The sequence below is a fragment of the Branchiostoma lanceolatum genome, chromosome 7, assembly GCF_035083965.1.
Source record: "Branchiostoma lanceolatum isolate klBraLanc5 chromosome 7, klBraLanc5.hap2, whole genome shotgun sequence".
NCBI lineage: Eukaryota > Metazoa > Chordata > Leptocardii > Amphioxiformes > Branchiostomatidae > Branchiostoma > Branchiostoma lanceolatum.
In genome coordinates, this window is record NC_089728.1 from 2,947,023 (window position 1) to 2,963,775 (window position 16,753).

A 16,753-nucleotide genomic window follows, 5' to 3' on the forward strand; every position below is an offset into this window, starting at 1 on the left:
CATGAGGACATCATTATAACAGAAGGCTGGTGTGAAAACTTGCACCTGACCCTGTTCACTCCCTGAATCTGTATGCACCAAAGTACAAACTTTTCTGTGAGATCCTGATTTCATATTGATTTTCCAATCTAGCATTTTTTTTTTAAATTCCGTTAACCAAGAAATAAAATTGGTGTGGCCTAAGGGTAACATAACTGCATGGGCATACGTGACCTTACGGTGGCCAAACTCCCCTTGTTGAATTCACCCTGTAGCCAGCATAGTAAGTCTGGTAGAGACTAATTGAACTTAGTAGTTAAGTATTTGTGCTACATTACTTCAGGTTTGCTATGTTAGTTTAGCGATTACGGGGTCTTTTTATAAATATGAATTGGTATTGAATTTTTATGAGTTGAATGTGTGATAGTTTGTGCCATTTGTTAAAAATACTAAGTAGAGAGAACGCTAGCGACCCCAAAAAACACCCCTCCCAATAAAATGGTATGGCTACCCTGCGACGTCACAAAATCAAGGTGGCAGCCACCACACATGCCAACGAATCCAACAAATGTTTTGCTATGCAAACCTGTAATAGGGAGGCGTACCTAAATGTAACATCAGATACAGAGAAGGTACAGGTTCAGACTTGATTTGACTTGAGCATATTTATTGTCATATGGCATGAAGCCAATTGGCATAATCTATAGACTTTTCAAAATTAGTGCATAATAAAAATATACAATACTGTGTACAAAATGTTTCTAAAACCAGTTAATCTAACAGATGTGCCTTTTTCTTCTAAATTGATTCTTTCAGCTCACAAAAGTCAATATAATTTCAAGTTGATAATTGAAAAATGGCCTATACCAATTTTTTTTTCGTTACAGATACATGTATGTACATATAGCAATTTACCTTTCCTTTAAATAGCAAATACTTTATACTGAAATTATGATTTCTTAAAAAGGTTTAAAAAATCTTTTTGTTTCTAAAATAACCTTCCATAAAGCTCTCTTTTGTCATATCTTCAGCAGTCAATACATTCATGATAAATTACAAATCTCACAAACCATCAATCTTCTGACACATCACTTGCTTCCTTTTCTTTAAACAACTACATGTAGCAGATCTAAGTAGAGATATGTTAGATTCTCAATCTATTGCACAAATTGGTCTTACTAGTTGGATGCTAAATCTTGTAATGTTAAAAGTGAATGGATATTCTTTTCATGTAAATTATTACACATTTATATGATTATAAATGACTTAAACTCTGTGATTTCTGCTCGAGCTTTATAACAAGCATCACACACAATGATCCATTGTCTAAATTATTCTGCCTTTGTCTTTTTCATTTAACAAGGACAACAAGCAAAGGTGAGGTTTTTACAGAATAAAACATGTCAGGATAGGTATTGCAGAATCAGGTTGTTAGGATGGTCTCCCCTTCATAAATCCAAAATTTCAAGTCAATCCATTGATTTAAAGTGACATGAATCAAATTTTAAAATTTATGACTGTCTTTTCAGGGAATTTTTTTCAATCTATGAGCTCCGATCAGGATCTCTACTAATACTGGTAGAAACGGCCATTCTACCAAATTGCAGTCTCTACCCTGAAATATATATCCACACAAACTACCACATCTACAACACCAAATTTTCACTGATTAGCTCCAGTCTTTGTCAAGGTTGTGTTGTTGGCAATTTCAGTTCATTTTTGATTCAGAATGGCTTCTATCAACACAGATCTGACTGTCTTTTAAGGGACTACTATAGTATCTTTAAATTTACCAATTCTGATCAGGATCTATAGATTGCAGTCTTTCCAGATTGTTACCCTGACATGTACATATATCCACACAAACTACCACACTACAACACTTCAGGCTCCCAGGGGAAGGGTTCTTTCTCTGACTTGAGGGTGATACGCTGCAGACCAGGGCGGATTTTCATGATGGCAGAGACCGTGTCCTTCGCCAGCACGCAGTAGACGTGGAGCTCCCTCAGCCGGTGGCTCTTTGTTACAAGCTGTAGGAGCTCCTGATCCAGCTGGGGGCTGGGGTGCGTGTGTAGCACTAGGACTTCTATCGTTCTGTAGTAGTGTTCGCAGCAGAACCGCACCAGGTACAGGAGAGGGTGCCAGTTTTCCACGCGTAGCACCGAAACGGGGATCTCAGGTTTCAGGAGGACGGGGATCCTCGACGTCGGACAGTAGTCGCCGAAGATCAGCGACACGCGGAGCGCCCGGTTGTGCTCCGTCAGCGCTTTCCAGAACTCGGATTCCCACACCTTAGCGAATCCCATCTTGTCGTCCTTCTGGCAACACACCGAGAGGTGCTGGAGAGGAGTCCGCTCTTTGTCAGCGAGAGCTGTCAGTACGTCCTCAGACAGGCTGTAGTAGTGGACTCTCAGGTCTACCAGTTTGGTACAGGTCGAGATGATCTTGAGAAGACAGTCTGACGACACCTTGCAGACCAGAGAAGCATTCTGGATGTTGAGGAACCTTAGGTTAGGGTTGTTCTCGGCAAGTGGAAGGAAAAGTTTGTCCGAGTAGGCGATAGACAGCTTCCCTAGATCCACGTGTTCCAGGGTTGAGATGACGTTACAGCGGGTGGGAGGGGGGCCGAACAAATCCTCGATGGCCTCGTGCATCTCTTGCCCTGCGTAGAAGTACGGATTCATCCCCGAGAAGACGACGATGAACCGTTTGAGCCGCCTTTCCGGTAGCCGCGCCAACTCGTTGATGAAATCGCAAGTGATTTTCCTGTTGACGACATCCTCCTGGTTACAGTCGATGTGGACAGTTCTGAAGTGTGTTCCGTACCGCTTGAGACACCTGTAACAGCCATGACTTGTAATTAATGATGATTATGTGATTAACAAGAGGAATTACTGTATTCGAATCCTTATACTTTTAACCCTGTAGAGAACTACCTTGTTTTGGAGTAAGCATATAGGTTTTCATGGCGTCAATGACACTAATATATTATATCAGAGAGAAATCGAACTGGTTTGGATCTTGGTTCTGAAGTGCGTCCCATACCGCTTGAGACACCTGTAACGGCCGTGACATGTGACATCAGTAATAATTAGTGACAATTAGTAGGTCATGTGATTAACTAGACCACATGGGGGTATTACTGTATATTGTACTCGCATAGTAGCACCTTGTGTTGGATGTCCCCGACGGAGAAACGCCTTTTAAAATGCCCACTTTGGACAGTTGCCTGTCCCTGGTCATAAATGAGGATAATGAACACCTTAACAAACGGCAACAATAGCCTGGGATGCCTCAAACGCCTGGAGTGCCGACAGAAATTATACACGTCTTTGTTGAGAAAAAATCTAACTGGTTTGACCCTTCGCTTATACATGTAATAAGTAATATAGACGCTAAGATCCAAATACCCAAACCGTACCCACCCCAGCCAGCGGACGTCCTTCTCGGAGTGGAAGGTGACTCTAAGGTGTCGCCAGAGCAGAGGGGAGTTGAACACTCGGTTCCAATTTCGACAGACAGCGCCGGCGTGGTGGCGGTGGTGGATGGGGAGGTACGAGAGGATTTCGATGATGATGTGGTCCGTGATGTTTTCCCATGATTTCTCCTCCATGACTTTAGTGTTAGTTCTTAGTGATGCTTATAATCACCTGGATTAATAAAGATTTGGGGAAATAAAAAGGAGTTTAGAACTGTTCATCGAGCCTTACAATTCCTCAAAAGGGAAATAGGGCAAACTTTGATTTCTTTTATGAAGCTGACATTCAGTCTGTTCTCCCAGGATTTCTCCGCCATGGTTTTCATTTGCTCTTGAGAATGAAACAAGGTGAAAGAAGATGCTTAGAAGCACCTGGATGCACAAACATTTGGAAAAGTGAAGAAGAGTTGATTTTCATAACCTCAAATTTTACAATTTAAAATTGAATATCACGACCATATCATGTCTAGAACAGGAGATATCAAAACTGGAAGTTCTGCTGTAGTACCTTAGAAAGCCACTTGGAGGTATTATCTAACTTGACCTTCGTTTTCCCGACCCCTACCAACCCCCCAATTATTTTACGGATCCAAATTTCACAGCTTCTCCATAATTTTATGCTGCCCAGACAGAAATACACAAGAGTAAATGTAACAACGTACAACGATCCACCAGTCAAACCCTTTATAAACACGGAAAAATAATCTTACCGTAGAGGGTTCACGAGCTGAGTACTTGTTCTCTCGCCCTTAGGCAATATAACCGTTGTGTCATCGGTCTAAAGTACACTATGACGTTATACAAGTTGTTGTTATAGGAAGGCGGAAGGGGGAGGGGGGCATGATGTCATAGACCTGGTATTTTCACGTTTCAGACCGAAGTGGTTCAAGATGGCACTCTGTCTGTGGCTTGGCAGGGGATTTGTTCTGTAAGTGAGACTTGATGAGGATTTCACGGTCGGAGAGGTGTGTATTGTTTTAAAGACAGAAACGCTGAGCTGTATGTGGGAAAAGTGCCGAACGGAAAGCCAGAGCGAGTAAACCACCCCTCTAAAACAGTGGACGCTTCCGAAAGACGTCATTTTTGCTCTCGAACCCAGGAAAATAAAGATGTGTATGAGAAAAAGGCTCATGATGTCCAGTTACCCATTTGAAATGTAATCTTTATGCCCTAGTTAAGTCTATTTCTATATTTTCATTCATAGAAACGTTTTCTTAAACAGATAATAAAGACCAAACAACTGCATAATGCGATGTGCTCTGAGAACGAGACTACCAAAATGGCGGAATCTTTGAAAACGAAGAACTGGAGAAGACGATCAGTGCATGGGGTTTGTTTTATGATGACAGTGCATTGAGTTATCACTAGACAGTGTGGATACTGGCAGACATGGGATCCAACAAAGAGGATATTAATCTGACACCACTGCTGAATAAGCTCGGTAAGTGGCTGAATGTTGTTTTTGACAATACGTTTGCCCCCCTCCCCCTTACGTTTTGTATGTCCAGAATATACTGTATTCCGTTTTCCGTCCAAGTCGAATTTCCACACGCAAATCAAGGGTGCCTGTAGCTACAGACTTGTAGTTACATACTAAAATGAATGAATCTGATGAAGTTTGAATATGTCAAACTGTCTTTGGGATGTTTGTGTTAATTTGTTTTGGTACAGATGCATAAATGTCCTTGTGCAAATCATTCTGAAACAAGATTTGAATTCTGATGCATTTTTTCCATTGTTTTGTAGAGTTTTTCAAGTTGGTGTGTAACAATAAAAAGCAGTTATACCTGCCATATAGATACAGAAAGTACAGTCCAACTTAGTTTCACAACTTTAAGATTTGCATACAAGTTCATCATCATTTTCCCCAGGCCATGATCTGGAGGAGATCCGAGTGCGCGCGCTGCTGACCATCCAGAGTAAGCTGGAGCACGGCGTGGTGTGTGTTAGATCTAGAGTAAGGGTTAGGGTAGCTGTAAGCGTGGTTAAAAATAAAAGCTAACCTTTCTGTCCCCAGGGCATGATCTGGAGGAGATCCGAGTGCGCGCGCTGCTGAACATCCTGAGTAAGCTGAAGCATGGTGTGGTGTGTGTTAGATCTAGAGTAAGGGTTAGGGTAGCTGTAAGCGATGTTTAAAGCTAACCTCTCTGTCCCCAGGGCATGATCTGGAGGAGATCCGAGTGCGCACGCTGCTGAACATCCTGAGTAAGCTGGAGCATGGTGTGGTGTGTGTTAGATCTAGAGTAATTATATATAAGGGTTAAGGTAGCTGTAAGCGTGGTTTAAAGCTACCCTTTTATCCCAAGGGCATGACCTTGAGGAGATCCGAGTGCGCGCGCTGCTGAACATCGTGAGTAAGCTGGAGCACGGCGTGGTGTGTGAGGCGGACCTGGTGCAACAGCGCCCCCTACTGATCCGGCTGCTGGAGTGGTTCAACTTCCGCTCCTGCCCCCTGCAGGAGGAGGTACTGGGGCTGCTGAACAGGCTCGCACAGGTTTGTTAACTGTGTTTATTCATGACTAGCCAAATCTATCATTTTTACTTGAACCTTTGTGTATATGACATACAAGGACCGCATCTCCAATACTGAAGTATTCCAGGCTCAGTATTCAATAGAGTCAAGCAAAACATCGGTTCGTACGCAGACCTCCTTACCACAGTAAAGAAAAGAAAACCGAAGTGGTATTGTCACATGTCACCTTCATCAGGACTAGCCAAAACTATCATGCAAGGAACCGTATCCAGTGAATAAGACAGAGAGGTAGACAACGGAAAAGATGGGAGGATGATATCAGAGAATGGACAGGCATGACACTACGCGAAACATTAAGAAGTCATTGTTGTGCCAAGGAAGGTAGCAGAGACACTACAAAGCGTTGACAAGTAATTGTTTTGGGTTTATACACAAAGAAACTTAACCAATTGTGTCCAATGTCTCTTCCCAGCACTCCTCAGCAGTAGAAATCTTGGTGTCGCTCGGCGCGGTCGCGTTCCTGTCGCAGCTGAGGAAGGACATTTCCGCGGAGCTACAACCAATCACAGACCAGATTCTAAACCAGCTGCTGATGCTGCCTCGCCCTGGACCAGAGGAGCACAGCAGGGAGTGTATCTACCAGCACAGGGCCGCCAAGTTTAGCTCTCCACTCTTAACAGGTCAGTATCAACCTTTGCACATGTTCACGTAACACAACCCCACAGCTTGACCATCTGATTCAAATTCCGTGGATTCGTGGGCCAGATCCTAGGGTTGGACCCAGCTCTGACAAGTCGTAAGGGATTCGTCATTTCTGACGGTGACGTAAATCCGGCGGCCCAGTGTATGAGGGAGCTTCAGGTATAAGCCTAAATAGTGTCAAACCTCTAAAATAGTGACCCAGGGAGCTTGGACAAAAGTTGAATTGCACTACTACTAAAGTTGCCTTACTAATACTAGTACTGATTTGGGTGAAAAGCCTGGTTTTAAAGCCCGGTGATTTCAATCACAGAATCAAGTATCCCACCCATGCAAGAAGACACACAGCCCAAACAGCTGACAGCGGCGTCAGACTCGCTGATGAGTCAGCAGAACTGCAGCGTGAACAGCCAGGCGGGACAGCACGGACAGCTGCTGTACATGGAGCCCAAGGTCGGCTACTTCCGCAGGGACAGCGGCAGCACAGCAACCCTCATGGCAAACCTCGAACAGGAACAACAGGAGCAGGTTGTGGGGACTGGTGGGTTTTACTCCTCCTATTGTGCATAAGTAGACTGATCCAACTTTACTGCATTTTACACTTCTTATTGTTATATCTATTCATAGGGAGTAATATTTGTTATCAGCTTTTGCTAGAATGAGGAAGTCATTTTTTTCAGATTTGATTTTTCAAATCATAACTGAGATATCCACCCACTCTGCATTATCCTTTTGTGATTAGTATGATACATGTATTAGTGATGGACTATTAAAGACTGTCACCTTCTGTTGTGACCTCAAGTCATATATACGTAGTAGAAGGTACATGTATACAATTTCTAGGAAGTTTGACCAAATAAGGTAAAACAGAGGAAATACTTTTTGCGAGTAAACATGTCCATGATCTCCCCCCCAGGCCTGCCCTCCCCAACCTGTCTGAGGTTCTCCACCTTCCCCTGGCTGACTCTCACCCCCACAGACAGGCATGTGCTAGCTGCCACTAACAGGTAAAGTCAACATTCTTCTTATATTGGACACTGCTTTGAATCTCATCTACTAAGAAGGAAGTCCTGTTAGATTTACTTCACTTCCAATGAACGCTTAATTAGTAGCAACTGTTAGAAACAGACAAGGGCTAACAAGACTTGATTTGTTGGCAGGATATAGCAACGTTTTGGAAGCAGATGTAAGCTAACAATGTAACATAAACATGACTAGATTGCAGGCTACTTTAGAATCATATGTTGAGTGCAGTTACCATTTTTTGCAGTCATGTTTCTCTACATTAAGTCACACATGGAATCAAAGTAAAAACAACAACAGTGAAACTGTGGACGGAAGTGTGAATACTGGTGAGAGCCTTAAGCTTGGTGTTATGACTTAATATGTAATAAGCAACCACAAGAAGCTTGAGATGTGTTTTTTCCTGTCCGTCAGGTCCCTGAACAGCGGGAACCCCCAGCTCGTGACCAGCTCCTGTGAGTTCCTCAGCAACGTGGTGTTCTACGACTTCCCCGCAGAAACCTTCCTACAGAGGCCCGCCATAGTCAAGGTATACAATTTGGGGCTTTTGTCATTATTCTATGTTCTATATTCTATTGAACACGATTTGGAGCTGAACGAGGTTGGTAGAAGGCAAAAGAGACTCACCTCATGCCAAACTACAGCCTTCACCTGCACTATATGTGGCAAACTCTGGAAGAGTAGAGCTGGACTAGCTACCCACGGTCGAGTCCATCAACGTTGAACAGATCGTCCGACAGGATGAAAAGAAGAATATGATGATTATGTTTATAGTAAGTTTTTAGATACTTAGTTGTATCAATTGTAATTCTACCAATCAGTTTTTAATTCCACGTGTATAGAAATGAAAATCTAAAAAAGCATGCAATTCAGCCATCATGCTCCAAAATGCTCTAATAAAGTTGTGCAAAAAAACAAAATTCATTCATTCATTCGTATCAGTACTCAGACTGTGTGTGATTCTCTGTCAGAAACTTTTATAAACTATCCTTTGATACAAACCTGTATCTCTGAGAAGACCGAGTGAGGGGACAGATAAAATCTGCTCTATGTGGACAGCTGATCACTATTATAATAGTATAGACGAGACTCTGCTCTGGTGACCGTACCTGATAACTGAATCTGGTCCTCTGCCCATCCAGACCCTGGTGTCCTTACTGAAGGTGCCAGCTGATGGAGGTCACGACCCTTCCCAGGGTGCCGTTCTGTGTCTGCGGAACCTGTGTGTCCATCTGCAGGCCAGGCTGGCCTTCTACCAGGACCCAGCTCTCTACTGCCCCAAACAAGGTAAGCCTTCTACCCAGGACCCAGCTCTCTACTGCCCCAAACAAGGTAAACTTTTGAGGGCTGAAAGGCTTTTGTGGGAAACACATTCAATTTGTTCTTTTTTTATTCAAATTATCATCATGCCTCCGTTTCAAGGCAAGATATAGGGAGGTGGCATACAGAAGAAGAGGAAATTGTGGCGGTCCACTGCTTGCTAGTCAGTTGTTCCATACCAGTTTGATGACTTGGGTTGTACCCTATCTTGTATAGTAACCAGTATTACACTCCTGTATTACAGATCATATGTCCCATGCTAGCTCCATAGTTAGATGTTATGTGCATCGAAACCTGCTACTTGTACTTGTTGAGCAACTGATTTTTGTCCTGTATTCCAGACTACCTGTCCCAGGCCAGTTCCACAGCGATGTGTAATGTCCATGTAGAGTAACTGCTGCCCTGTCCTGTATTCCAGACTACAGTGATGTATAATATAATGTTCATGTAGAGTAACTGCTGCCTTGTCCTGTGTTCCAGACTACCTGTCCCATGCCAGCTCCACAGTGTCCACGGAGATGAGCACCCCCACCCCCCAGTCGGGCTCCCAGCACTCCGCCACGGAGGAGACTCCAGACAGGCCGAGGGGGGACGGCAGGGACAGGAACACTCCCTCATCAACGTAGGGGCTGTCTTGTTTGTTTGTTTTTTTGTTTGTTTGGTTTTGTTTGTTTGTTTGAACACACCCTCATCTATGTACAGGCTGTCTTGCTACATACAGTAGTCTTTTGCAGTGCAGTTTACGTGTGTGACAGGGTGACATTCATACCTAACCTTTTAACTAGATCGTCGACATCTCACTCTATCTTGGGCAGCAGTGTGAGATCAGCGGTGAAGGATCTGGAACCGGAGGATCTGCTGGCTCTGCAGTTCAGTCAACTCAGTTGCTCATAAAAATCTGAGCAGCAAATTGAGATGTTCCTCACCTTATCAACGTGTTTTTTTTAACTCTTTTCTTAGATCGTCGCCATCTCACTCGGTCTCGGCCAGCAGTGTGAGATCAACACTGACGGATTGCAGTTTTTGTTTGACCTGTCTATAGATCCTACCTAAAAACCTGGTCGTGTTGGCATAACGGTTAGAGACTACCTTTACCTTTTTACTAAATCGTCCCTGTCTCACTCGATCACGGCCAGCAGTGTGAGATCAGCGGGGAGTGATCCCATGGAGGATCTGGAGCCGGAGGATCTGCTCGCCCTACAGTTCAGCTTATTAACATGTTTTTTAACCCTTTTACTAGATCATCCCCATCTCACTCGGTCTCAGCCAGCAGTGTGAGATCAGCGGGGAGTGATCCCATGGAGGACCTGGAGCCTGAGGATCTGCTCGCCCTGCAGTTCAGCTTCTTAACTTTTTTTTAACCCTTTTACTAGATCATCCCCGTCTCACTCGATCACCAGCAGTGTGAGATCGGCGGGGAGTGATCCCATGGATGATCTGGAACTGGAGGATCTGCTCGCCCTGCAGTTCAGTCAACTCAGTTGTTCATAAAAGTCAAATTAAGATATATCCTCAGCTTCTTAACTTGTTTTTTTAACTCTGAGCAGCAAATTGAGATATTCCTCACCTTATCAACGTGTTTTTTTAAACTCTTTTCTTAGATCGTCGCCATCTCACTCGATCTCGGCCAGCAGCCTGAGATCAACAGTGACAGATTGCAATTTTTGGACAACCTGTCTATAAATCCTGGAGAAAAGCCTGGTGGTGTTGGCGTAACAGTTAGAGACTATATACCTAACTAACTATAACTAACATGTATATGCCTTTATCTTTTCTTAGATCGTCCCCATCTCACTCGATCTCGGCCAGCAGTGTGAGATCGGCGAGTGATCCCATGGAGGATCTGGAGCCGGAGGATCTACTCGCCCTGCAGTTCAGCCAGCTGAGCCTGCCGCAGTTCTGCACGACCCTGCTGGCCAATGGGCCGGCCCTGCTGAAGTCACATGACCCTGCAGCCGTGACGCAGGTGTTCATTTATTTTATTTTGTTCACGTTCATTTAACAAGCTTAAGCATTGGACAAGATGCACAATTAAACTCTAACTTAAAGTAACAGGAATGACCAAAACAAACTGACACGAACCATATACCAGCTCTCACTCTATCATGTGTTTTGTGCCATGTATATGTAATGATAAACATGTATATTGATAGATTTATTAGGACTTATATTATGTAATCTATATCTCTGTTATATTTTGTCTGACCCCTACCTCTTCCCTCATGACCTCAATGAAAAGTGGCCTGCAGGCTGATTTGAGCCTCTCATGAATAAATAAAGTGGTACATACTGCACTCAGCATTGGGAAAGAGTATGAATGTAGCTTAACACACACCACTAGCAGTGGAATAGCCCCCTGCTGTAGTGATTGATCAAAGTTGAGTGGCCCAAGGCCTACTGAAATGGCAATGGGCGTCATACATGTACTACGCACCATCTGGGCTGTGACTAACATAACAATGATCGGTAGCGAAGCCGCATTGCAATACATTTCGTACTAGCTAACGAAAAAGTGTCATGCTTCGTCCTCAGTCTGAGGTTTGAAAGCTTTACCTTACATAACATGTTGTCTGTTGAGGTGTTGGAGCTGCTACAGAGGGCTGCGGGGCTGATGGAGGAGGCTCTGACTCCGGAGGTGTGGGAAGACCAGAGCACGGTCGCAGCAGAACTGGTCAGAGGAAACTTTCTCTATCTTATCTATCTATAATTGATTTATTCAATAGGCTTTACAGAACCAATCTGGGAAGTGATGGCAACAGTGGCTCTTATGCGGGACCAGCACCTCCAGCAGAAAATTACTTATCATAGAACTATTCAGTAAAACAATATCATAGCTGGATCCTCTTAATTAATAGTATCAATTATGATGATATTACATGAAATTCCAGTTAACCACGTTCATTGCACTACAAGTTATTCTGTTTCAAACACCTTTTGATTGGATTCATCTTTCTTACCAAATGTGCATTGATTTTGATTTTGAATGAGTCAGAAAATTTGTTTAACAACACCCCCCCCCTCCTACAGGTTGAAGAGTTGATAGAAGCTCTAGACAACACTGGGGAGGTCCTACACTTCCACAACATGCAGAGCAGGGGACCCAGAACCCCTGAGAACGAGGTCACCCACCACAGGATGGTGTACACGGCTCTGGCCATCCTCACAACACATCTGCTGCAGGCATTCGTGCCGCTGGAGAAGGTTAGCACTGACCCTTTCCCAGGGCTGTCTCCAGAACCTGTCCCTCCGTCCCGGGACGGAAATTTGCTTGCTTTGGACACACAAAAATCTTACCTTGTCTGTCCCAAAATCTGAAAAAATATGACATTAAATTGACGAAAATGTATCTTCGTAAGCTTAAAATGACGAATTTAACAAGGAGAATTCAAAACATTGACTCTCAAACAATGAGTGGGACGGAAAAAGACTGAAAAGCTGGAGACCGCCCTACCCTTTCCTAAGGCCTATTAGGCATATGCAGTTATCTGATCCATTGGCTAGAAGATCATCTAGCAGATTATCCTGGGTACCATCCTCCATAGTAACCGCTGGCTCAATCTTTTTGCTTGTGCCATTGGAAAAGGTTAGCATCGACCCTTATGTAGATAGCCACATATATTAGAAATAAAGATCAGGTCATCTATATTGTACTATGTGACAGAAGTTTAACTTTTTAGTAGATAATTGAGTAATAGAAAATAAGTTAAACAATGTAAAGATTGCTTGCTATCCGTGGTTAGCACCCACCACAGGCATTCGTGCTACTGGAAAAGGTTAGCATTGACCCTTGCCTAAAGACTCAAATATAATTATAAGAAATAAAGCTCAGACCTTGGTGAAGGTTAGATATATCAATTCAGAGTTTTGCTTTAAAACGGGGCTACTCCAGTTACTGTATTCCGTTTGGTCAAAGTCAAAAGACAGTGAATGCAGTCTGATTTGTGTGACAGTTTACAAGTTCTATCCAGTCACCTTTATCTTTTTTTTTACCTAAACTTTCCAGGCTGCTGACATTCTCCCAGAGAGCCTGGGCTCAGCGCTGGCCCTGCTGGCCATGGACTCCAGTTTCCAGACGACCCACCCCGCGGCGCACGAGGTCGTGGTTGCGTACGTGGAACAGACAAGCGAGGACGACTATCAGCTGTACAGCCGCGCGCAGCACGTCTGTACTTCCATCAACTGCAGCGTGCAGTTTGTCAAGGACCAGAACTTTGAGGTAATGTTTTCAGAACACGTTGAGATCCGCTTTGTTTTGTTAGTATTGCACACAAGGTAAACAGCCTCATAGCATAACACACAAGGCTTGTACAAGCTGCAGGTTTGTTTGATCCACTCGCATCTGTAGTTCCATCAACTGCAGGGTGCAGTTTGTCAAGGAGCAGAACTTTGAAGTAATTATCAGTTTTTACTGTCACTTATTTTAGTATCTATTTGCAGGGTCATTATGTTTTGTCAGTGTTTCTTGTAGTCTTTATCCAGGGGTACCTGAGTTTTATCTATTGCAATACATTTAGTTATTAATTTTAAAGTTAGTAAATACAGTAGAGATATTTAATTTAGTCAAAACTTGCTTTTTTGTAAGTTTGTTTGCAGCATACATTATTAATGAGGCTGATTTGTTTGTTTGTTTGTTTATTAGGAATCTCCATTAGTTACATTGAACTATTCTTCCTGGAGTCCTCTACACACAATCGAATAAAATACATAACAACAAATTATACAGATAATGTTGATCAGACAACTAGCATAAATCAATCATTAACGTTCTTAACCTTATCATATTATGCAATACATTAAATTACTCATAACGTCAATCAATCAATTCATCATTATCCTCATTCAATTAACATAAACAGAAACATTATTATCATATTATATCATACATGTACATAATATTATCATATATTGGATATTGTGGAGGTCAGAGGTCATGAAATATACGGATGTCCTATAGTCAAGTTAACCACCATGAGCTGATAGGTGAGTTTTTATGTCTTTGAGTTTTTGTCCAGGACCAGATTTTTACTTTGAATGCACATGGATTTGAGGATGTAATGTGAATTGGTAGAGTGTTGTATGTTCTGATAGCTCTGTATAGGAAGGTTCGAGTAATGGCATTAGTTCTGGGTTTGGGTAGCAGGAATGCTCCTTTCTGTGCTAGTCTGGTGTTGTGAGAATGTGCGGTGTTAATTGTTTTTAAACGACTGAAAATGCATTTTGGCTGTTTTTCCTTTACTACTTTATGGAATATGTTGATAGTGCCTGTGAAAAGTCTTTCTTTTACTGAGGGCCAGTTTAACTGATTATGTAGTACATCTAGGTTTGCGTCAAAACATGCACCTGTTGCCAGCCTAGCTGCTCTATTCTGGATAACTTGCAGTTTGTCTAGGTGGGTCTGAGGCGATGATGACGTGAGTACTAAGCCGTAATCTAGGTGAGATAGGACCAAGGTCTGTATCACAGTTTTCAACATGTTGGTAGTGATAATCATTGTTAGTCATAGCCATCCTCTTCTTGTTGTTGTTAACCTTCTCTCTGCTGCCTAACCCTGTAATTGATAGAGAACCTGTAGCCAAACAGCTGCTTCGGTGTGCTAAGGGTGAAGAATTCGTGTCTTTTTCCAGGGAGGCCGCTCCTTGCAGGACATGGTTGAGCTGGCAGAGGGCGCTTTAAGCAGTCTGTCGTACCACCAACACCTGGCACTCGTGTCACAGTTCGTCCGCCTGTGTTCAGACATGTATGTACTACATGTATTCTTCTATTTGTACGATTTTCCATTAAGAGATGAGTTTTAAGACAAGATCATCACTATGACACCTTTGATTACAGTGAAAATCACATTCACACAAAGCATGTACCTGCCTTAGAATTAATGTAATATGGAACAGAAATATTTTCAGTCCCTTTGAAACATGTATGCATTCACTTTATATTATGAAGTGATAAGTTAACTAACACCATAACCACGATCATATGAAACACAACAATGCCTCTGCAATGGTTATGATTCTGTCCCCAGGTGTAAGCCGGTCCATGCCAACCCCCAGCTTGTCCAGGACTGCACCAAGGTGCTGCTGAAGTTCCTTGCTCACCCGGAGGAGGCAGTACGGCACACCGCCTACCAGACATGTCTCAACACTGTCAAGGTAACATCAACACTTTCGTTCATTTGTTTGTTTGTTTAGACCCTTGTTGTGCCTAGTGGAACAGGTTTCCTTGCTGTTTCTGTAGCAGGATGTATCATTACAGGAAGGGGTAGCTATCCCTTCTCATTAAACGTGCTCGAGGCACCTCTTCGAACATGGGGCCCTCATTTTACGTCCCTTCTGAAAGACGGCGTAGCCCCACCCTAGATGTCCTAAACAGATGAGTTACAGATGAACAAATTTATATCAAAACAGATAATATTTGCTCGTCTAAGCCAACTTAGCCAACAAGTACATTCGTATCTTTGTTCTTTTCCAGCACTTGAAAGAAACAAAAGTTTAGCACATATCAGAAGGTTGCTCAAGATTTTTCCTTTCACTTTGATCCTTGACAGGAAGTCCTGGGGATCAGCCGTGCCGCGGAGACAGCATCGCTGTCCTGCCGCTCGGTGCTGTTCCTGGTCGACCCCCATGTGCTGTACCAGATCTGCTGCTTTGGACTGGCTGAAAACAAAACTAAGGTACTGTAGACTTTGAAATGTTTGCAGTGCTTTTACTGTAAAAGGGGAAATATTTGCAGGGATTTGATTTCACGGTAAGGAGAAAATGGAGTGTTACTGGTAGCGATGGTTTGTGAAGAGGTAACTGCGAAAACATTTACCCTTTTTTCTCCACAGTTTTCACAGTGACCTCTTCCTGCGAAATCATGACACAGCAAATATGAGTTTGTAAGTCCTCTTCTCTTGTTCCCAGGTTGGAGAGATGGCAGCAGAACTGCTCTTGTACCTTCTTCAGGGCAGACTGATCATGACTGCTGCCGTCTGGAACAAGCTCATGGACGCCCTCTTGCCTGTGCTTCCGGTACTGCAGGTAATGATACTGATATGTTTGGGAACTAGCTATAGAAAAGGGATGATTGGTCCTCTTGTGCTTGCGAACAGTCAGTAAATGTGTATGGAATGATATTGTTCTGTGATTTGATTTGCTAAGTTGGAATAAAGGATATCATTTATGGGGGATGTGGGTGGTACCTTCCAGGGTGTTTGCACGATTAGTTCACGGCGTCTATTTATTACTGGGTCTCGTGTTGATTTTAAGTCCAAGTTAAAATGATTCAGTGTCCCGGCCGGGCCCAAAATAGCCTGGCAGCCACAGTGTCCCATGGGGCTACGTAGGGGTCATGTAGAGGTCATGCCCGAAAGTGCAAAAAATAGCCGGCAGGGCCCCTTTTTTCAATTGGGATCTAAACATTACTATAACCCCATGTGCCTTCATGTACCCATGTTTATCAGGGCTATGCCAGTGTGGAGACGAAGCTGGGTCGGTGTGTACTCGGACTGTTACACCCGTCCTCAGAGGGGGACGCAGGGTGTCTGCCTAAACTGGAGCGCTTCAGGGGGGGGCTCAGGCTCCTCATGTCCAGAGAGTCCAGGTAAGCCAATTCACTCTGTGTTATGTTATGCATACTTTCTTATGAAGGGATGGCCCTGTAGCTCAACTGGTAGCAGCCTGGCAGTTGATCTCCTGGTTTCTATTTGCTGGTAACTTGAAGACCCCTTCAATCCTGGGAAGGACATCTCGGTTGGAGCTGCACCTGTCTTTCAGAAGGGACGTAAAATGGGGATCCCGTTTTCG

General features: G+C 43.4%; 2 protein-coding genes across 2 annotated transcripts in view; one reads left to right on the forward strand and one right to left on the reverse strand.

The window, feature by feature from the left end:
- Window positions 1-631: 631 nt before the first annotated feature.
- On the reverse strand, window positions 632-4,501 carry LOC136438558 (F-box/LRR-repeat protein 8-like). The gene is made up of 3 exons (XM_066433396.1): window positions 4,168-4,501; window positions 3,405-3,629; window positions 632-2,817 (listed from the first exon to the last, which is right to left on the reverse strand). The coding sequence occupies exons 2-3, from the start codon at window positions 3,590-3,592 to the stop codon at window positions 1,854-1,856; spliced, it is 1,152 nt and encodes a 383-aa protein (XP_066289493.1). The 5' UTR covers window positions 3,593-3,629; window positions 4,168-4,501; the 3' UTR covers window positions 632-1,853.
- A 229-nt stretch (window positions 4,502-4,730) lies between these two features.
- The window catches only part of LOC136438318 (rotatin-like), a 28,292-nt gene continuing 16,269 nt past the window's right edge, over window positions 4,731-16,753 (forward strand). The window contains exons 1-18 of the mRNA XM_066433080.1: window positions 4,731-4,898; window positions 5,764-5,951; window positions 6,403-6,610; window positions 6,943-7,170; window positions 7,546-7,636; window positions 8,067-8,181; window positions 8,795-8,939; window positions 9,453-9,594; window positions 10,213-10,308; window positions 10,752-10,938; window positions 11,551-11,643; window positions 12,000-12,173; window positions 12,976-13,188; window positions 14,597-14,709; window positions 14,992-15,118; window positions 15,514-15,639; window positions 15,872-15,988; window positions 16,411-16,550. Of these exons, the coding sequence (XP_066289177.1) occupies window positions 4,847-4,898; window positions 5,764-5,951; window positions 6,403-6,610; window positions 6,943-7,170; window positions 7,546-7,636; window positions 8,067-8,181; window positions 8,795-8,939; window positions 9,453-9,594; window positions 10,213-10,308; window positions 10,752-10,938; window positions 11,551-11,643; window positions 12,000-12,173; window positions 12,976-13,188; window positions 14,597-14,709; window positions 14,992-15,118; window positions 15,514-15,639; window positions 15,872-15,988; window positions 16,411-16,550 (2,555 nt within the window). The 5' untranslated portion in view covers window positions 4,731-4,846. The remainder of the gene's footprint in view (window positions 4,899-5,763; window positions 5,952-6,402; window positions 6,611-6,942; window positions 7,171-7,545; window positions 7,637-8,066; window positions 8,182-8,794; window positions 8,940-9,452; window positions 9,595-10,212; window positions 10,309-10,751; window positions 10,939-11,550; window positions 11,644-11,999; window positions 12,174-12,975; window positions 13,189-14,596; window positions 14,710-14,991; window positions 15,119-15,513; window positions 15,640-15,871; window positions 15,989-16,410; window positions 16,551-16,753) is intronic.